Here is a 22,243-nt window from a genome sequence, read left to right on the forward strand (position 1 = left end):
GGGCCTTGTCTGGAGAGCAGTTACCCAGCATGATATTCCTCTCCCTAACCAGAATACTTGTAGCAGAAATTAATACAGTATTAGGACAGCACACAGCCAAAGTTACCTCTATAGTATGTTGCAAGCACTCAGGGAGGGAAGGGAACCTACCTTTCAACCAGCCAAAGTCCAAATGTGGGAAACATTTATTAATCAAGAAAACTTCAAATGCTATGCTATTCATTCCTTTAGAATAAACATGTCTTTCTATAACCTCCTTTTGATTATTCGGTATTTCTGATGTAAATAATTTTCAAAAAGAGAAGTGAGGGGGGACATCAAATTTGCATAAAACAAGGATAATTTGGTACTAAACAGTGAATTTACCAAGCAGAGTTTTCTAGGTCCTCTTTCTCCTTTGTGTGTGGGGTTTTATCATGGGAGTGTAGGGAAAGGCCTACATGCACACACTCTGAACTCTAGTGACAGCCAGCTGAGTCTACTGGAATGAGGGAGATTGCAAGCATTTGTGGGTGTAATTAGCTCATTGAAACACAATAAGCAAGACTCTTCATAACAAGTTGTGGATACTTGGAGTGGTCTGCCAAGCGTCACATCTCTTGCATGACACTGCCACATTTTACTTTAATGTCATACTGTCCCACATAGCAACTATGATTTCATGCACAGTTGTGGGGAGAACTTGGCAGCAAAAGGAATAGGGTTGGCTTTTTAAGGGGATAAGTTGGGAGGCCAGAGGAAAATAAGTGGCTGCTTCTCCCCACCTTCAGTGTCTCCTACTTGCTCCCCTTTCTTCTTGAAGTAGGGAGCAACAGTTTGTTTGGGGGTGGGGGAGGGTTGTTTGATAATTTGTTTCCAAAAAATCAGTGGAGAACAAAAAAGACAAAAATAAAGGAATGGAAAGGGAGGAAAAGGAAAGGAAGGAATGGATCAGGGAGGGAAAAGGAGAGCAACATCTCAGTTTCCATCGGCTAGAAATCAAAGATTTGTAAAAAGTCAGACCAAATCTTTTCAAATTTGTCAGAGGTCCCTCTTCTCTGAAATGTTACCCAATTTTTAGGTGCCAGGTCAGCCAAGTAGCTGTGCCAAGCATTGTTGTTAATGTGGAGAGAGCACCGTATGTTCACCCAACTAGCTATAGCTTGTTACAACTTCCTGGCTCATACGATCCTCCCTAATTTAGATTTCCTGCAGGCCTAGAACGATGATTTGTGTATACCCTGGAACCCTAGCAAATGGGGAGTGTCTTGCAAAACATTAAAAACTCTGCTATTGATCTATGATTAAAGCTGCTTCACCAGAAAGCTGATTTCATTCACACTGGCATGAACCTTGCCAAAACTGACTGCTACTGGAGATGTGGGTTCCTTAAAGTCACCTCAGCTCACATGTTTTGGGATTGTTCCAGGATACAATCCTTTTTGGCTGAAGTAGGCAGGAGAATTAATATGATAATGGATATCTCCTTAAAAATTACACTTGTTAAATATTACAACAGCCTGTCCTCCCCACATCAGCTGCTGAGACCCAAGCTATTCAAAGAAGAACCAAAACCCAACCCAGGAGAGAGCTGCTACCCAGGGCTGCCTCAGAACACACCGCAACCATTCCTGACCCAATCACCTCCAAGTGCCTCTGCTCCCTATCATCCGTCAGTGCCATTTTCCCCTTCTACTCCTGACCACAGTCCCTGATCCCCCTGATGCTCCTGCTGGCCGAAACCTCTGACGCTGTTGTCCTCTCTGGTGCTTGTGACCTCTTTTTTACTCTTCTGCTACTACTTCTCCCAGTATGCTGAGCTTTGGACCATGCATCTTATAGTCAGGCCTTGGAAGCTGTGCAACAAGTAGGGTCGGATTGGTTCTGGGGGAAAAGGCCAAGTATTTGCAGGGGAAAACTTCTTCTAAATAGGGAAGGAGCAGTTCCTCTTGCCTATGGAATTACTTCAGTAAATGAAGAACCCATGGTCCTGGTCCCAGAGCTTCCCCAAGGACCTGCTTATAGAAGGCAGGGCCCAGACCCCAACTACTTCTCCCACCTATCCTTTCTTGGATGGGAGGGTCTGTGCCCCACCTCTCCATATTGGTCTGAGCCACTCTGCCCCAGGTATCTCTCCCCACTGCTGGAAGAGTCAGCCTCTTGCCCCCATTTCTCCCTGTCAAGGCTGATTCCCCACTCTGGCACTTCGAGTGCAGAAGGTGGGGGCCCACAAAGATTCTAAAAATTAATACTGGCCACTCCAGGCTTGTATTAAATTCCCAAGGTTACAGTTTTTCTCTGACCTTGAATTGGTAGATGCTGCCACCACACAAGTGCAGAACCCCTTTGAGAATTCCGGAAGGCACACTTGGGAATTCCTTCCTGTGGGGTACCCTCAAGCCCTTCACCCCAGCCCCTCCGGGGAAGAGCTGAGAAATTTTAAAAAAAAAGAAATCAGCGGTTGCCACCAGCTAATTAAACAACATGTGCACAAACCTCTTAAGACACAAAAATCCTATTCTACTTTTAAAAAAGGTAAATTTTATTAACCAAAAAACAAACAAACAAACAATCCCTCCACATCTGGGAACTCAAGCTATTGCTAAATTTTTTTTTAAAGCCAACCTCAAGGATTAAGCATCAAGAATAGCTTTCTTGAGGTCTCCATCTTTAAGGTTACAAGCAAAACAAAAGCACCTTGGGTTAGCATAGAGGAATCCACAAGCCATAAAGAAATAAACCTAACCGTGTCTTCCTAGACATTTCCTGATCTACTTACATATCTGGAGTTTTAAATTAGTAGTTTCTAGGTATGATACTGATGATTTTTCATACCAGGCCCAAACTTCTTATAGCATAGCTCTGCCCTGTCCACCTCTTCCTGGGAAAACAACAACCGACACAAAAAGGAAGTCTTGTTTCAATTTTAAAAAGGTCTAGCCTTCCCATTGGCTCTTTTGGCCAGGTGCCCACTCACTTCCTATTACCTGTGCATAGCAGTGAGACTTTTTAACCCTTTACAGGTAGAGTAATTAGAGAACAGCTACAAAGAGGGATTTTAGAGCTACTGGCTGGCTGGGTGTCCATAAAAAGGAGCTACCCTCCCCCCTTAATTTATCACACTCCCCAATTCCTGTTGCTCACTTTGATTCTCTCTGGTCCCTGGCTCTTTTCACTGCTTGAGGTCCTAAGCCCCTCTCTCACCTTTCCTACCTGTCCAGGTCCATTGCTTCCATGAAGGGAGGGATTAGAATGTGGGGCCTACCAACAGCCATCCCCACCCCCACTTCCTGCAGCCTTCCCTTCTGTCTGTAATTCTCCTCCATCTTCCATAGGTGCTGCTGGGCCCCAGGGGGAAGAAGTGTCCCTGGCAGTGCCTGTCTGACAGGCACGCCTGGGGGCAGAGGCTAGCAAGGAGAGAACGGGGCAACTGGTATTTTGTGGGGAGGGACAATAATTTCTGTTTAAAGAGGGGAAGTTAAAAACTCTTTGGGGAGCCCCCTGTATTCCCCCTACTGAAATATTTCACTGCCCCCCCCCACATCTCCTCATTGCTCCCCAGCTCCCCTTGTGTCCTGATGGTTACCTTCATGCTGCGGGGCAAGGCAGTTGTGTGCAGCTCCGGGGTAACATTTGTCACAGGTCATTTGTCATTTGCCAGCATCTCCCCAGCAATGGGAGCACGTGGAGGGTGGCTGAGCCTGTGCAGGGTGGTAGTGGGGGCATGGGAGCATGTGGACTGGGGAGGCGGAGGCTGTCTGGGGCCTGGGAGCACGTGCAGAAGGGCGGGGGGGGGGGGGCTGTCTGGGGCCTGGGAGCATGTGCAGGGTGGCTCTGACCTGAAAGCATGTGCAGGGTGGTAGTGGAGGCCTGGGAGCACATGGAGGAGGAGGGTGTGGGGGCTGTCTGGGGCCTGAGAGCATGTGCAGGGTGGTAGTGGGGGGCTGGGGCGTGGGAGCACGTGGAGGAGGAGGGTGGGGGCTGTCTGGGGCCTGGGAGCATGTGCAGGGTGGTAGTGGGGGGCTGGGGCGTGGGAGCACGTGGAGGAGTAGGGGGGCCTGTCTGGGGCCTGGGAGCATGTGCAGGGTGGTAGTGGGGGGCTGGGGCGTGGGAGCACGTGGAGGAGGAGGGGGGGTTGTCTGGGGCCTGAGAGCATGTGCAGGGTGGTAGTGGGGGGCTGGGGCATGGGAGCACGTGGAGGAGGAGGGTGTGGGGGCTGTCTGGGGCCTGAGAGCATGTGCAGGGTGGTAGTGGGGGGCTGGGGCGTGGGAGCATGTGGAGGAGGGGGGGGGCTGTCTGGGGCCTGAGAGCATGTGCAGGGTGGTAGTGGGGGACTGGGGCGTGGGAGCACGTGGAGGAGGAGGGGGGCCTGTCTGGGGCCTGGGAGCATGTGCAGGGTGGTAGTGGGGGGCTGGGGTGTGGGAGCACGTGGAGGAGGAGGGGGGCTGCCTGGGGCCTCGGAGCATGTGCAGGGTGGTAGTGGGGGGCTGGGGCGTGGGAGCACGTGGAGGAGGAGGACGGGGGGCTGCCTGGGGCAGCACGTGCAGGACGGCGCAGGGGCTTTGACATGGGCTCGGTGGGTAAAGCTGCCCGCGCTCCCCAGCCCCGGGAGAAATGCTGCTTCCCCAGGGCAAGAGGGGAGCACCTCTCTGCGGCTAGCAGCGGCGGGCCGGGGGCTGGGCTCCGCCCTCCTCTACCCCTTGCATGGGGTAGGGCTCCCCTTGGTGAGAAATATCGCTCGGAGCCTGCCCCCAACTTGCCCGCTGTGCTTTAAACGCTGCCCCGGGGGAAGCTGAGTGAGGGGCTTGCGCCCGCCCACCACCCAGGGTTTCCAATAAGGCCACGGCCAGGCGGCTCTGTCTGCCCCTTCCCCAGCCCCTCACTAAGCCGCCGCTGTCCACCGGGGGCGGCTGGGCTGCACATCTGGCGAGCTGCAGCGCTGGACCCCCTGCCTCCAGCTTCTCGGGCCGCCCGCAAATCTGCCCGCCCTCGCGCCCGCCGGCGCCGCAGAGAAGAGGGCGGGGAGGGAAACATCCTGGGACCTACAAGTGAGCTGGCTCGGCCCCCAAGGGCAGGGGCTGCTCCCCGGAGCCCTGCACGCTGCCGGGGCTGGCGACTGTGAAGCTCGCCGCGCTCTGCGAGGAGCCATGCGGGTCTGGGAGAGGCGGAGAGGGGGACTCGCCTCAGGAGGGGCGCCCGTGTGGGCTGCGCTGCTCCTTCTCCTGGGCCGTTACCTGAGGACTGCCCACGCCTACAACCTGGACACACAGCACCCCGTGGTCTTCCAGGGGCTCAACGGGACATTATTTGGCTATTCGGTTGTGCTGTACAGTCATGGCCCTAGTAGATGGTAAGTATCACTCGCTCGCCAGGCGACTTCTCAGCTCTCTTGTCTGCTGGGAAGCCTTTGGGAACTTTCCTAACCAACTATTACCATTCTGGGCATCGCAGTTTTTGCTGGTCTGACTTCGCCGTGACTGCCGGGGCCCCGCTGCTTGCTTTCTAATCTAAGGCTTTGTCAGTGTCGGTGGGTCACTCTGTGAGATGTTCCCCAGAACTTCTTCCAGGGACGGCTTCAGATCTGAACCTCATTCAAGTTGTCCCAGCTCGTGCAAGCCTGCATTCGATTAAAGTTACGGTAACTTTTTGGCTGCTCCATTATATGGGCATCCGCTTACAGCATTCCAGCTGCAAAGAAACTGACGAAGTTGGGAAGCAATTTCTTTTCGTTTGCCATGACACAGTTGCCTATTGCAAACGTTTGCATCCTGGGTGCAGAAGAGCATGAAGCTGGTCTCTAATTCTCCTAGGTTCTGGGGGGGAGTGCCGCGTTTTAGTGTTTGCATCCCTGTTGGTAGGGTTTAAGTTTCTTTTCTTCTCACTTTCAGGTTGGTTGTGGGAGCCCCTAAAGCCAAATGGCTGGCAAATAGCTCTGTGGTCAATCCAGGTGCAATTTTCAGATGCAGGATCGGAAGCAACCCCAGTGGGACTTGTGAACAGCTCCAGCTGGGTGAGTTGAATCGTGTTTGCACCTGAAGATGATGTTACAACTTCAGCGAAGAACTCCAAGCTTGCTTGCCACTTATAGTTGAATACAGAAGCTAGCCAGCCACTACAGCCTTCTTATTTAGAAGAAGCAAAGTGCACATTTATGTTCCCTTGATTCTTCAACATTTATAACTGACAAAATAAACAACTAATAGAATTTTCCCCGAAGCATGGAGAAATATTGGATTGTCTCAATAAATGTTCCTCCCTCCACTATTTTGCAAATACTTTCGAACCATCTTAGTGGCTATTTATCATTGCAAAACTGTACAACATAGCCCAATTTTGATCTGACTAAACAAGCCTCCTTCAACTTATACCACTACTTGCAATAATACAAGAACCTAGAGATGTCCTCTATATGCTCATTTCACATTTTTATGTATCACTTTGATATTTCATAAATTAGCATTTATATTTACCATTCAGTAATATAAAAGATCAATGCTTTTATAAATTTAGATTAAATTATTTAAGATAGAAATCCTAAAAAAATCTAGATTTTTAAAAAGCCGTTTTTTTCTTACCAAAAGAAAGGAATACAATAAAATTAGATTAAAAAAAAGAATTAAGCCTAAATTAAAATGACAGTTCCCATCTTCATATTTATTTTTTCTTTCCATATTTTGCTTTCAGCATCTATGATTCCAAAGGCTTGTAAGAATTTACATTAAACCTCTTGTTATTCCTGCCCCCCCCCCCCCCCCCCCCCAAGAAAGTAGTTCAATCTTCTGAACTGAGGGCAACTAATTAAAGTCAGTGGGAAAAAGAAAAAAAGTTTCTAAATTATGCTCTGGAGTTTCTCTCTAAAACATTTCAGTTCCCAACCCATGATGAAGTAACTGGAGTGTTTTTTCAGATGGATTGCTAGTGGCATACATGCAACTATATGTATCCTGCTCCAAGTATATGATTTTTGTACAAAATGCAGCAGTCCGTCTGTTAAAGAACACAGGTTGCTATGAACACATCACCCTTCTGCTCTGCCCTTCTCCTCCTTGACTACAGAGTCCAGGTCCATGTCTGTATCCTGTAATCAGAGCCATGCATGAGACTGAGCTACCTGAAATATTTTCTCTTCCATGTCCATTGTGATCCACTGAAACCATGAAACTCAGCCAATACAGAAGGTTTGGGAGCACAGGAGACAACTTTCAAAGGCGCTGGACTATGGAACTCGCTCCCACAACACATTACCTACTGTCAAAAAATAAATGCTCTTTGCTTTAACTTAGCTTTCCCTTTATTATTCCTACACATAAACCAATATCATCCCACTATCCCCAAAACAATAGATTAATTAACCAAACCTATTTTCATACATGCAGAGAAAAACAATTTTTTAAATAGGGGGCGGTGGGGTGCTCCATTACTGTGTTGATAGGCCTATCTAGCTAAATAGGTAGATATTTGAGAGGGTGAAAGGAAAGAGAATGAGTTTTTATGTGGACAACAAAACCTACTCCACAAAGATCCAATGGATAGAAGTTGAGCCAAGACAAATTCAGACAGGAAATAAGGCATACATTTTGAATGGGGTGGGTAATTAGCATTGGAACAATTTACCAAGGTTTGTGGTGTGTTCTCCATCACTAACTATTTTTAAATCAAAATTGGATGTTTTCCTAAAAGCTATGCTCTAGGAATTGTTTTGGAGAAGTTCTGTGGCCTGTGTTATATAGACTAGATGATCACAATGGTTCCTTCTGGCCTTGGAATCTGTGACTATATCTGTCTACAAGCGATTCTCTTTCTGGGAAGTTTGGCAGTGAAACTGGATGGAGTAAAAATACAATAAGTAATCAAGAATATGCCTCTCTAAATTAACATAGACTGGGGTTTCAGAACCTGAGAAAACTTAGGAAGTCAGAGTCTTAGTTTTGGCTGTGGTTGTTACATTTCTCTTTTTGGATCAGTCCTCTTCATTTATGTGTCAATCCTGATTTGACTTTGTGACTCTATGCAGTAAACTGAAGGGACACATGAAGCCAAGTCAGGTAGACAAAGAAATATGTAAAGAATTTCTATGATCTGGTGGTAGTAACAGCAAAATGAAATCCCTGGTTGAGGTGCTCTTTCTAGATAAAGTGAGCAGGCACCTACATTATGCCACATTGATAGTTAGCTAGGAAAGCCCACTACTACCTATGTAGCTGCCCTAATGCACTCCTGTAATTCACTGAAAGAATGGGAAATGCTCAGAGCCACTGGCAGCGTGGCTTAAATGGGTATTACCTTCTACATGCTGTTTAGTGTTTGTTGCCTCTGCAGGATTTCTTGATTTTGCTTTTACTAGTTTTGTCAATGAAGAAGAAGCAAGGAAGAATGAGTCTTTGATTGTGTTAAACACAATCACTACGGATTTTCATGACAGTTAACAAGTTTCTGAATTGAACCTGGGGTGTAGCTGAGCAATTACAGGTTTAAACTTGCAAAGGCTATTCTTAAATGGATTTGGGGGACTTCTGCCAGCAGAGGTAGAGGCTGCAGGAGGTACACACTGATGTTTTCTGTCTTGTACTACACTTCATTGAATGCTTATGTCACAATATAAACAGGACTCTCCACATGCCACTTTGCTATTGATGACAATGGTAAATATAAACGTTCATGGGCATGTCTACACTAAAAACTTAAGTCGACCTATATTAGGTCAACTTACAGCCACTGTAGTCATTAATGTGGTGGTTTATGTCCATGCTACCCTCCTACAGTCGGTGGTGATTGATGCGTGTCCTCAGCAGGAGCTCTTTCACTGACTTAAGAGGGGCAATGTGGGGAGCTGAGAGCCCGGTCTCTCAGCTCCGCTCGCAGCTCCTGCTGGAAGACTGGCTTGCACCTCTTCCCCCCTCTCCGCACCCACTGTTTGGTCCCTGCAGGAGTCAGGAGCCTCGATGCAGTCCAGCTCCAAGCACGGAGCCAGTTGGGAGTGGGGAGCTGGGACCTCGGTGGGAGGACTTTCTTGTCAATTTGGAGCCATGATAGCCAAGAGCCCATATAAGTAACACAGTATCTACCTGGACTCTGCGTCACCCTAACTACACCAACATAAGCCTATGCCTGTCGTGGAGGTAGATATTATGTAGGTGTAGTAGGGTACTTACATAGGCAGGAGCAAGGCTGTAGTGTATACACTGACATAATTAAGTAGATATAAGCTGCTTAATGTCAACCTAACTGTGTAGTGTAGACCAGGGCTAACTTAGCACTCATAGTGTGCTGTTAGTTTTTTTTTTTTAAACTGGACCATTTCCCCTTAACATTAAACTGGTTCTAAAACAATTCTCAAAAAAATCCAAGTTATATAAAAAAGAACAGTTCTGCCATAAAATAAGTTAAAAACAGCCATGTTGAAGGGGAATGGGGAAAGGAAGGAAGGAAGTTAAATAAGACACAGCTCGGGCTAGACTGATTACCCTCCTCAATTCAATCTTCCCTTTTATATATCTATGACCATTAGACAGGGGGACAAAGGTAGACAAAGAACAATTAAGTCTAACTTATTTAGGTAGCAATTTTCTAGCATGGACATTTTTGTAGATACTGTATCTTTCTATGACTGAACTTGTTTTTCCTAGTTAGTATTTTTCATATGACATGTTCTGGTTCTGACCTTTTAGCACTGGTGGTGGTTTGCTTTAAAAATTAGTTATTTCAATAGGAGGAGGAATGGCCATTTTAATGAGTGTAACCTCAGTAAGATTTGAAGTCCCTACTCATGCAATGAAAAAAACACTTTTTCAGAGAACCCATGTCTTCTAATTTATGAATGACAGATATTGCAGATACGCTAAAACAGTTACAGGAGGATTCTTACTGCTCTTCTTTGTCTAAAACAAAGGTACTGAGTATTACAAGCTTTTGGGATAGATCCTTGGCCCTATTAGGAGTTCTCGTAAACAATCTGATGTGGCAAAGCAGCTTTACAAGTGGTTTAACCAGCTAGCTGCTGAGTCTCCCTCTATTAGGAAATTTTTGGTTGGTCAGAGCTATGAGATCCCAAAGGCTTCCAGTGTAGGAAACTTATCCAGAGCAGTCTTGTGCTTCTGTGACCTCAGCTGCCGGATCTGCCCCTTGGGCTCATGGGCAGCCAGGCATACCTTAGAAAAGCCTAAAGCTGCTCTAAATTATGCTGGACTTGTTTCCACTGCCCCATGATGGATGGGCCATGAAGGTACTTCTCCTCAGCTGCACTCAGCGTATTTCACCCATAGCTGAGCATCTAGTCCATTGAATACAAAGGGCAGTGGAGTTCAGTGAATCTCTTTTCTAGTTTATGTTAAATTCTGAATTTCATGAAATGCTGCATTCATACTTAATTTACCTTGTTTTTGGTTTGTCAATAAAATCAAGTATTCTACTCTATAAATTTATACACAAACTGGGCTTTTATAATAGTGATTGCACATGAGAGGTTTTTTAGTGCTTAGATGTGTGCAAAAATACAAAGAATAAAGATTCAGGGTATATTGTTTTAGAGTAATGTCCTAGAAGACCTATCAGGGCCTTAATCCTGTGACATGCTACATACTTTTAACTTCACTGAGTCCAGCTCCCTCCCCCACCAAGTTAGGATGATTGTATATTATTGTAGAGGGATTCAAAATATAATATTCAAGTTTTTAGTCAATGATATCTTGTATATTCAATTTCTCTCGAAGTAAGAATTGAGTATGATCAATATGCCAATAACACTGAGAGGAATCAAGTCAGAGTTCACAAAAGCAGTGAGTCATTCATGCTGTTTAGCGTTAAACAGAAGAAAAGCTATTATAAGCTTATTATAAGCAGTTATAAGCTTACACAGAAGTCTCTCACAGCTTTTTGAGGTAGGGACCAGAGCTGCCACCCACAGTTTCTCCCCTTAGGCCCTTACCGTAATCAGGCTAGAAACAAGTTGCCCTGTAGCTCCCCCACGTGAAGGATTACAGTTGAAGACAAGGGAATAGTTCAACAACTTTCTGCAAATATTTCCTTGGGGGGAATAAAGAATTTTTATCACCTGCGTTCACTCCCCTCTTTCCTCATTCTCTGAATATTTTAGTTAATGAGATTACCTGGGGCGGGCGAGGGAGAGGGAAGTGTTCACAGAAATATTAAAGGACATTTGTGGAAAGCAAACTTCAAACTCAAATGCAAGTATTTGCACTAACAGTCTGATTCTAAGACTTACACTCATCCAGTTTGGAGAATGGAAACAATCCCATGTGACTTATCTCTAGTCAACATTATCCATGCCACCTCACTTTTCAGATGTTGAACAGATGAAGTGAATTGCTACTGTACACTTTTAAGACCAAGAATTATTTACTGTGAATAATAACAAATCACTGAATAGTTTGAAATAAGTATATAAAACAATTCAAAGAGGCTCAGTTATTTGAGTGACTTGTTTACTCCTAATTATAGTACACAACTGTACATCTTTTCCCTCTATGTGCATTGATATTTTGGGGTCTCCTGCTTTGATCCTCAGCATATAATGTTGACTGGATGTATTGGAATAGATGTATCAATCCAAGGCTTGATGATTTGTAGGGGCTGCAAAAGGCAGGGGTCTGTATGACTTATATTTGACTATGCCGTTTCCATGGAGTGTCATGTAGTGGGGCTGACACAGAGATATTTCTTTCATCTCTGCCATTTACACAGGCTGCACTTTTATTTATTTCACAGTGACTTTACAAGAGCAAGGCATGCCCCTTTCCCCTGAGGCAGTTAAGCTGCAATTTCCTCTCTGGTGCTTTCAGCAGTGCTGCTCTCTGTTGTTTGTAAACTGATGCAGACTGTGCAGACTATCTTCTCACTGGATTAAACATGGATAATATCATGCCCGCGCTCATCATTATATCCATGGTATTAAGCCCACACTCCCTTAACCCATCCTTATGCCCACAAGAGCTTCATACTATTCCTTCCTTAAAACAATGCTAGAAACCCTACTATTAGATAAAGGGGAACAACAATGAATCTTGAGAAAGAGTGGAGAGCAGGAGAAGAGTAGAAAATAAGAGAAAAGTTTCAGAGGAAACAGGCGATGGTGGAAGAGCAGAAGGCCAAAGTTTAGAGTCAAGGAGAAGGGAAAATAACCAAGTGGGTAAGGGAGAATACAATGGATGGGAGAAGAGGAAAGTGCTCTTTCTCACTGCTTCTGAAGTTCTTAGGGACATCTAAAAATGGGAGGGAGCACTGAGATAGGAGAAGATACAAGTGAAACCTCCCCATCTCAGACCACATGACAATCTAGTCTTATTTGCTGTTCAAGAAAAACCTCCAAGAACATGAGATAATCTGAGAGGCTAGCCTTCCCCCACTCCTTTCATTTGTAATAAAAATATACATTGATTATTCTGAAACAATTCTTGTTTCCTCTGTATTACATGAAGAGGCTACACATGGAATAAGAGGAGGCAATACATCAAGTCAATATAGGGAGACTTTCTTTTCAAGAAATTTAGCAGACACTTAGAACTCAGTATGCATTTGTTCGAATTTAATAGCCCTTACACCAATATGTTACAAATAAATGTCAGCTCCGATGCAAGCCCATTTGCCACTCCATTAATGTCAATATACAGTATGTTTCTGTTGTATTCTCTGATCAGTATTGGAGCCCTCTGCTGGCTAATTTATATGTGACAGAAAGATTCTGTGTTGTGTTGGTGGATTTTAGTAGTTTTGGTAAGTTGAGCAGCAAAATGCTATCTGAAGATATTGGACTAAAACACTGAGTACTGTATTCTGTCGTGCTCTTGCAAGTAAATGCGTAAGAGAGACCTTTATAAAAATGTGTTTCCAAATGTAACTGAGCCTTTCAAGCAGAATATAATTTTTTTAAATTGTAGTCCTGTCTACATAAAATTATTCTTTCCACACACACTAACTTGTTGAGAGGAAACAAGAATTTGCCAAATATTTATGTGCAGAATTTCTCAAAGTCCTTCCATGTGTAAAAAGTGATCTCTGACATTTAAAGAGAAGCAAACTAGCAACCACCTTTAAATAATTGTTTTCATTCTGTATAAAGAGTACTCAGAACACAGAAGTTTGATCCATAATGGTTTTACCTCCAAAATAAAGATTGTAGTTATAGACATTTTATTTTACCAGAACAGGAATACCTAGTAGAGCTGATTTCTAAGCGCTGCATCAAATAGAGCAGGGATCGGCAATCTTTGGCATGCAGCCCGTCAGGGAAATCCCCTGGCGGGCCGGGCCGGTTTGTTTACCTGCAGCATCCGCAGGTCAGCCGATGGCAGCCCCCCCGGCCACGGTTCGCTGTTCCAGGCTAATGGGAGCTGTTGGAAGTGGCAGCCAGCATATCCCTCGGCCCACGCCGCTTCCTGCAGCCCCCGTTGGCCTGGATCGGCGAACCGCAGCCAGTGGAAGCTGCAATCGGCTGAGCCTGCGGACGCTGCAGGTAAACAAACCGGCCCGGCCCGCCAGTGGATTTCCCTGATGGACCATGTGCCAGACGTTGCCGATCCCTGAAATAGAGGTATGAGTAAAGAAGGGGCAAGAACAGGAGATATTTGGATCTATTGGCTCTAGTTTAGAATTCAGATCCAAATGCGTCAGGAATTACAAAAGGCTCTTTTGAGGTTTCAGATTAGGGGGACCGGGCAAAATCAACTGTAAGGTTGGGTTTGGATCTGGGAGTCTGAATCCAGTATGGTTGAGGATTAAGACCTGAGGTTTGGATTTACTGCTTCATATGAAAAATTCTCCCATTTTGGATTCACTGAATACCCAATATTAGGTCTTAAATTTCCTTGTATACCAATGATGAATCTTTATAGTAAGATATCATACTTTTTATGATAAATTAGCTCAGTGAATAACAATGCCACTTTATTAGTACTTTCCTTGAGATCACACCACGGGGCGAAGTCCTCGGCTATAAAACAAGCAATGCATTTTTTAACAGGAGTGCTACATCATGTTGGATTTGTGCTCAGCTTCCTGATTTTCTCAGTTTCAACAGAGATGATCACACAATCAGAACTTAATGACTAATAAGTTCTGTTCACACCTAATATGCTGTGTTTGGATCTGGACATATTATATGTATGGCACAATACCTTCCTTTCTGAAAAATATGAACCATGCTAAATATCTGTACATGGAACTTCCTATACAAAACACATCTGTATAAATTCTGCTGAACTTACACTGTTTAATATAATCATCTAGTAACCAAGTTGTATAATAAGGAAGTCCATAGAACTTTAGTATATTTCCTGTGTTCAAGCTGATTGTCATAGCTTTTTGTTTTCTTTTGGTTTCTTTGCTCCAGGCAATCCAGCAGGAGACTATTGTGGAAAGACCTGTTTTGAAGAGAGAGATAATCAGTGGCTGGGTGTCAGCTTGTCAAGGCAGCCAAGGGAAAATGGAACCATTGTTGTATGTGTTGCGTTAAGTACTGTATGCCTTTTGTCATACTACCTTCACAACTTCTACATTTTCCTATCACATCTCATGTTTTTTTTTTCTTTATATATACAGGCATGTGGACATAGGTGGAAAAATATATATTACATAAAAAATGAACACAAACTCCCTAATGGCGTTTGTTATGAAATTCCTCCTGATTTTCGAACACAGCTAAGTAAAAGAATAAGTCCATGCTATAAAGGTAAGCACAGAGTTTGGTGATTTCTAGGGCTTGATAAGATAACATTCTACTTGATTTGAGGAAATAAAAGAACAGATATGCCCCTGAAAAAAAGAAATGAGCTGGGGGTTGTGGACACTTTAAACTGTTTTGTTTCTTGTCTGCCCCTTCCTCCCACCTGCCCTGGGTAGGCTTTCTGCTATCCAGGGCCTGCAGCATGGGTTCTGAAGACAGAAATCTGGCCTACAGACCAAACTTTCTGGTGAAATGTTGATCACTTTGAAGTAATGTTGATTCAACAGCTGAAAAGGGCAACCAGTATTTTACTCAATGGGTTGGTCCCCTGCAGGGCATATTTTCTTTATAAATAGGCCAGTGCAGGCTCAGTTCATCTCTTTGCTCCATCCACCTGCTAGGCATATGCCGCACGATGTCTGAGTTGACTAGAAACAGCATCCTCAGCTGGCTGCTGTTCCCTCTTCCTGAGCATCAGACACACACTGTTCCCAGTAGCAGCCAGTGCTGCCTACTGCTCCATTCCTGAGACTAATGCCTGCCAGGCCTAATCTCTCACCCAACTTGTAGCCTGCAGGAAGATGCCTCTGACAGTGCCTCTGTGCAATCTACAGAGGAACGAGTGAGAGCAGGATGGGGACCCAAGATGGAAATCGTGGCCTCAGTGCCCCCAGCAACCTACCAGGGAATCCCCAGCTCCTGTGGTACTTTCCCCAAACCAGAGGGAACAATATGTCAAAATACTTAGTGATCCTATCCCCAGTTGAGGGAGGGAGAGCAGATAATCTGGCCTTCCCACAGAGAATGATGAAGAAACTCCTTCCAGCATCCCTCCCCTGGCTCCAAAGACAGCCACTGGCTGGGTCATCCTTCCACCTCCCATGGTTACCGGGTGAAGGGAGTAGGAGGCGGGTAAATGACGGGTCAGTGTACATGGGAGTGAAATGAAGGAGAGACTGAAGGGAAAGGGTTAGTAAAGAAAAGTAAGAAATTGGAGTTGGAAGAGCATGGATATAAGGAGCCTGGCAGAGGAAAGACAAACAGACGTAGGGGACTGAGATTAAAAACATGGGAAAGGAAGGCTCAGAAATGAGAGATGGAAAGTAGGAACAAGATCCAGTGGAGCTCTTCCAAAAATCTAATGGAGCAGCAGGAGAAGGCAAAAGAAGCCATGCATGACCATAGATACGAGCAATAGTGTGATTATTACACCTCTAAACTGTACATGTAGAGGATTCCTAGCAGAGACGCATGGCATAGGCATCATGAGAACTCCAATTAAAGTAGTTATTTCCATCAAAAGTATAGCTGGAGTTGTAAATGGGGTGGGAAGAGGAGTGTTAAACTTACTAGCATTTGTTATTCAAGCAATGTGTATAGTGACTTTTCACTTTGACATGCTGTTTTCATGGACTGATTTATGTTACAGGAGATTGTCACCTTTTTAGAATAGCTAAAACCATGCTACAAAACCTAGCTCCAATCAAGTGATGCATTTTGAATTTTCTAAATTCCTTATTATTCTGGTATTATGAAGTTGAAGTCCATGTACTCTTTCCAATAGTAGAAACCAGTTCTTTTTATTTATCCCTACTTTCATTTCAGAGAGCTGCAGAGGAATTCTGAAACTCTCTATTTTTCAAGATGATTGAAGACTTTAAATCATTTTTGCTTTTATATTCAGATCATGTGCGAAAGTTTGGAGAAAACCATGGGTCATGTCAGGCTGGGATGTCTAGTTTTTACTTTAAGGTGTGTATTAAAAAAATCAGTTTTCTATTTAATTATTTCCTGGAGGACATCATACATTTGTGCATAGTCATGATATTTCATCTTTTTTAAATGAAATTTATTAAAGATAAGAGTTTTAGGTATATAATAATTTTCAAAATGCCAAAACATAATTTATCATGACACTCTATTTTAAATCCAAAATTCCTTTTTATTTTGGAAGGAAGTGAAGAATATAATAGAGCATATTTTTTATTATTCCATTCAGAATAACCTATGGAAAGCAATATTAAACACTAATAAAGCTTACATTCTGTATCTAAAGAGCAGTGCACTACAGTGTACATTTTTATGTTCTACCTGAAAATATGATTTCTAAAATATTCTGCTGAGGGGGAAAGATACCTTGTTTGTGGTTTTCTTTAAATTGCTCACCGCTCAAAGCTTTTAGTAGGGAAATAATAACCATATTTTAAAAATGTAAAACATTTTATATGTGTTCTAATTTTAATGCACTGATATTGAGCCAAAAACATCTCCAGTGTAATTCCATTGACTTCAGGGGAGTTATACCAGGAATGAATTTGACTCATCATGCTTATCTTTAAGAGTTTAATACATAAACAACACTTTTTTTCCTCCAGGATTTAATTATAATGGGATCCCCGGGATCATATTATTGGACTGGTTCTGTCTTTGTATACAATACCACTGCAAATACCTTTCAAGCTTATACAGATGTGAGGAATCAAGTAAAATTTGGAAGTTACTTAGGTATTTAAAATATTTTTTATTCATCTGTTTAGCTGATTCCCTGGTCTATGCAACTGGGTGTGAAATGTCTTCTTTGTTACATCCCAGAGTGGCAATATTGCAGACCTGTCTTGTAATTCTGAGTGTGGTGTTAATCTTTTTAAAATCTCACTTTTATTCTGTGTTCCTCTACATTCGTCTCATCTGAATTACCTCAAACATTTATTTCTGAATTGCTTTATCTTCATTTACAATAATTTCTAGTCTTGTTTGATTTAAAAGAGAGACCGTTCACACTGTACACTTGAGACTGCTCTGTTTGTAAGGACTTTGATAATAAATGGTGTGTAGACTTCACTCAGCACTACAGTAAGCAGATTTCATGCAATATTTAAAGATGTTTAATAACAGGCTCAATCATGGCTTTGCCATGAACCTAGAATAAAGGGTTGTGTGTTATTGGCCTTCCCCATGGACAGATGGGAGGGTGATTGTGACTCAAACAGTCACAGGCTTCCTCCTGCTGCTCCAGGGAAGGAGTAGGTCTCTGTACTGCACAGCACACCCATTTCCCAATGCACTGGTGCAGCTGTCCTGGCCGGCCAGTTAGGGCAGCAGAGAAGGTCTGCCCACTCCCCACCCCAATACGTCCCATCCCGCCCACTGTCTGAGAGTCTCCCGCTGCACTGCTTCTCCAATTGTGTCCCTTCATGCCATGCTAGCTGAGTCACAATTTATTCCTTGCCTTGGGCTTCCCAGTGTGTCCGATCGCCTCTATTTCTGTCTTTTAGGTTGCAGTTTCTTCAGGGCTGATTCTGAAGTCATTTTGTATATTTTTACAGTGCTAAGCACATTGTCAGCACATAAATAATAATAGTATTACTGAGGAAAGTATATTTTGTGACCAGCATACAATTCAAAGCAGACTATTGTAATTAATCTCTATGCTTTCACTGTCTTTTCTTCTGGCAGTGATCAATGATTGGTCTCTGCTTTATAGAGTTATTGTTTTCTTAATAGCCGATGTGGAGATTATGGCAGTCTGGAGTTTTACAGGAGAAGAACATGAGAAATGGGTGTTGTAGGGTTTGATTTCAAGCGGGAGGGAAGAGAGGGGTTTCAGTTGCCGCCCCCTGAGAAAGAGAATACATTGGGAAAGAGAAGTCAGTGAATAAATAACTTTTGCTAGAATTTCCTTAGTGTACTTGGGTAGCGCTAAATACAATAATAAAAACAGGATGTGGTCTCAACATTTTTGGTGGTTTTAAGTTATTTTTAATGATTACCATTTTGAAAGAAGTTGGTACAGTATAAATGATCTGAACTTAGGTATGTATATGAATACATTCTAGACATGCATCTTAATGAGTTAATTTATAAAGTCCCGTATGAATTTGTAATTGCACTTGGTCTTTCTATTTCCATACTTCTTGTAGGGTAAGCCTAATGGGGAGGTGTTTTCAGAATGAGAAACAGAGTTCTTACAGAAGATGGATGATGAGAGGGATGGCAGAAATGCCCCTTTGCAGTAATATATGTAGTCTTGAGAACTCATAATTAAGGTGATCCAGCAAAGCACTTGCATGTATGCTTACATTTAAACACGAGTCAACCCATTGAAGATGTGACTTAGGTAGGAAAAACCTGTGAAGACAATGGGAGTGCTCATGTGTTTAAAGTTATGTCCATGCTTAGGTGGTTTGATGAACTGAGGCCTGACGGGAAATCTAACTGATAAGCACTGACATCATACACTCTTGCAAGAAGGGTACATTTACATGGGACATTGCTCCTCCAGGCAAGGTTAAGGGTTTGTAGGCCTCCAGTTGGATAGGGGACATTCTGGAGATCTTAGAACATCGGTGTGGAGGCTCTGCCCCTTTCCATTGCTCTCCAGTTCCCCCACCAGCATAACTCCTCAGGAAGTTGTGCTGTTGCTTCCCCCTCCTATAGCCGTAGCCCCATCTGTCTGGAGAAAAATGGCACAAGGGAGTATTTACTTCCAAGGGAAATTTCTGACAGAACTGCTCCCCAAACCACATTCCTTCATGGGTTTAACCATTTGGGAGTCCCAAATACATACTGCTCTCGTGAAGGAGCTTCTGAGAAGCGACGGATGTTTCCATGTTGGCTCCTATTCCCTCTTCAGTTTCAGGGCTATTGAATTCATGACTGCCACTTCTTTCATCCCCTGTGTGCGTTAGGTCTGGAGATAGAAATCCGTCACCCATCCATTACTAAGAACCCAATGCGTCTCCCGTTAAATATCAGTAAACTCCCACTGACTTAAATGGAAGTTAGACCAGGAGCTAGGTTAGGGAAATCTTGGAATAAAACTGCCTTGGCTCCTCTAAAATGTACACCTTTTGATTCAGCTTATTTCCAGGTTTTCCATTTGACTGCTTCCCTCTTGTCAATGTGAATGAATGAGGAAGTTGTTAATCAACTTATTTGTGACTTGCAACATTTTGTCAGGGTTTTCTCCTGAGATTTTCAGAAGTGTTCTAGCCGTAGAAAGAGCAAAACCCAGATGAACTGTGTCCCAGCCTCAGAAATGGTTTGCTTAGGTGCAGAGCCTTGAATAATAAAGGCATAAACTTCACATTATTTTTCATATGTTGTATGAAAACAATCTTCAGAACAGGGCAGAAACCTGGGACCTGTAGTTACCAAAAAATAATTAAAAATGAATGTTTTTGCACTTGGACAAAAACAAAATAACTTGAAAGTAAAGGTCAGAGCATGAAAATTAAGGTTCATCTACTTAAGCTTAATTTTTTGTTGAATAAGTAGAAACTCGGGGTTGACCTTTAAATGATAAATGGTCTTGTTCACCCCATATAGCTTAAAACATGAAAAGAAAATGCTGGCATAATGGGAACCTGAGTTCCACACAGTCATCTTGGCAGGTTAAAGATTTAAGGCACAATTCTCCTCTATGATACTGTGTTCCCTACTTTCATGGAAAGCTGATGAGAGTTCTGTAATTACAAGGGGAGCAGAATATGAATAAACTAAATGACTCCTCTGTTTGAGCTCAGCCAGTTGTGTCCCATATGGCACTTTGAGAGGAATACAAATGACCAGTTATGCATAGCTAAAAAAAAAATAAGGCCCCAATCTTCAAATAGGTTGTCTGTGGGTGGACTTTTATATCCCTGTATAGCCCCATTAGTCAGGAGGGCCCTGCAGAGACGTAAAAGTCTGCCCCTCTGGATCCAACTGCCTGATTGTTGCCAACAATATTTTCTTGTCAGCCAGCCAAATCTAATATCCAAGTTGATTAAAAAGGTGCTCGTCCCAAAAAACAAACAAACAAAAAAAAATCAGTATTAGTAACAGTATTGTGCTTTTTTTTATTGCAATACAATAGAAACCAACCACATTTGAAATAACAAATCTGGTGATTGCTTTGAATGATGTAGTTTCTCTTTGAATTTTCTTATGTGAGTGTTTGCATTAATTTGTTGTTACAACGGAGACCTATTTGAAAATGACTCATGAATCTGTGTTGTTAAATAAGATGGATTTCCATTTTAAAACTGATTTTTAAAATGGCAAATAGTTGGAAAATGGAGGTGTGTTTGGCATCTTTAATGTGATACGTGTTTCTGACATTTTTAATGTGAATTCTAGCAATTGGGAGTAAACCTTATTTTTATTGACCATCTTGTTTATCTTATGAAAACTTACCTTTCTAAACATTTTGTTTATTATTTACCTGCATGAAATTGCACTTTATTCTTTCAGAGCTCGTCTGAGTGAGGCATATGTTGTATGAAAAGTAACAGATCATAGTTTATTGGATTGTTGACAGTATGCCATAGAGAGCACCTCTAAAATTATATTCATGGTGCCTGTAATCATATTTACTGTATTCAGTTATGACTCTATTTCATTTACAGGATATGCTGTTGGAGCTGGCCACTTTCTGACACCAGCTAGTACAGAAGTAATTGGAGGAGCTCCCCAACAGGAACAGACTGGTAAAGTAAGAGGTGCTTTGTTGTTGTTGTAACTTTTCCTCTTTGGATTGTTGCAATGGAAAGCTAAGAGAGTGGATTTCTGTGGTCCAGGGAGCACAGAGTATTGGAGCTTCTCTGAGTCTGTGAGAAGGAATGAAAGGAAATGCAGTGTGAAAGAGGGTCTTGCTTGTTCAGTGGTGCTAAGAAAAGATCGGGCAGGAGATGATGCATGACTGTATTTTATTTTGAATTGTGTGTTGTCTTGGTGCCTTTTGGGATTTGTCTTTCCTCTACAGCATATTTAGTATTTCGTTTTTCTTACTGACAAACCGTAAATGCAAAGAGTTGAATTTCTTCTATGTTCTCTTCTTATTTTAGGCATACATTTTTAGCATTGGGACAAGGGGATTAAATATTCTGTCTGAACTAAAGGGTAAAAAGGTAACCTTTCATGTTATTTTGGTACATATTATAACTTCTTGTGTGTTGACTTAAAGATTGGATGACTGTTCACTTTTTGTGTGTATGTGTGCACAGCTTGGTTCTTATTTTGGAGCTGCTGTTTGCGCAGTGGATCTGAATACCGATGGCCTCTCAGACTTACTGGTTGGCGCTCCAATGCAAAGTAAAGTCAGAGAAGAAGGAAGGGTTTATGTTTACATCAACTCAGGTTCTGTAAGTGTGTTTTCTTTTTTAAAATTAATAGTAATTCTGACTATTTAAAGTAATTCTGGTCCTACAAACCGAATAGCAGTGTTTTCTGCTTTTTCACAGGAACTCTGAGATGATGCATTTGAACTGCATGATTTACAGTACAACTATGTATTCTGCTAAAATACCACCATGCAAACCTGGGATCTTAACTGAAACCTACTTTATGCTAGTATCAGGGAATATGGTAGAACAGGAGTATGATTTTGCATATGAATGTATCAAGTGCTAGCCACATCTACTGTAAATCTGGTGTTCATAAGAGAAAGTGTTAAAGTAGAAGAAAGATCAGCATGATTTCATAACGTGATATGTTAGTTAGTATGTTACTGAAGTCTGTTTGCATGCATTCCGCAATCGTATTGCTTATAATTTGAAAAACAGATATTTTAGTTTGTTGAAAGCCATTCTTTTAACTACCAAAAAA

General features: G+C 42.9%; 1 protein-coding gene across 1 annotated transcript in view; it reads left to right on the forward strand.

The window, feature by feature from the left end:
* Positions 1 to 4,850: 4,850 nt before the first annotated feature.
* The window catches only part of ITGA4 (integrin subunit alpha 4), a 55,513-nt gene continuing 38,120 nt past the window's right edge, over positions 4,851 to 22,243 (forward strand). Inside the window, 9 exon segments of the mRNA XM_074967709.1 lie at positions 4,851 to 5,329; positions 5,868 to 5,989; positions 14,324 to 14,430; positions 14,533 to 14,662; positions 16,341 to 16,408; positions 17,032 to 17,161; positions 21,046 to 21,131; positions 21,484 to 21,546; positions 21,643 to 21,780. Coding sequence (XP_074823810.1) covers positions 5,127 to 5,329; positions 5,868 to 5,989; positions 14,324 to 14,430; positions 14,533 to 14,662; positions 16,341 to 16,408; positions 17,032 to 17,161; positions 21,046 to 21,131; positions 21,484 to 21,546; positions 21,643 to 21,780 — 1,047 coding nt within the window. The 5' untranslated portion in view covers positions 4,851 to 5,126.

Source organism: Natator depressus, chromosome 11 (assembly GCF_965152275.1).
Source record: "Natator depressus isolate rNatDep1 chromosome 11, rNatDep2.hap1, whole genome shotgun sequence".
Classification (NCBI taxonomy): domain Eukaryota; kingdom Metazoa; phylum Chordata; order Testudines; family Cheloniidae; genus Natator; species Natator depressus.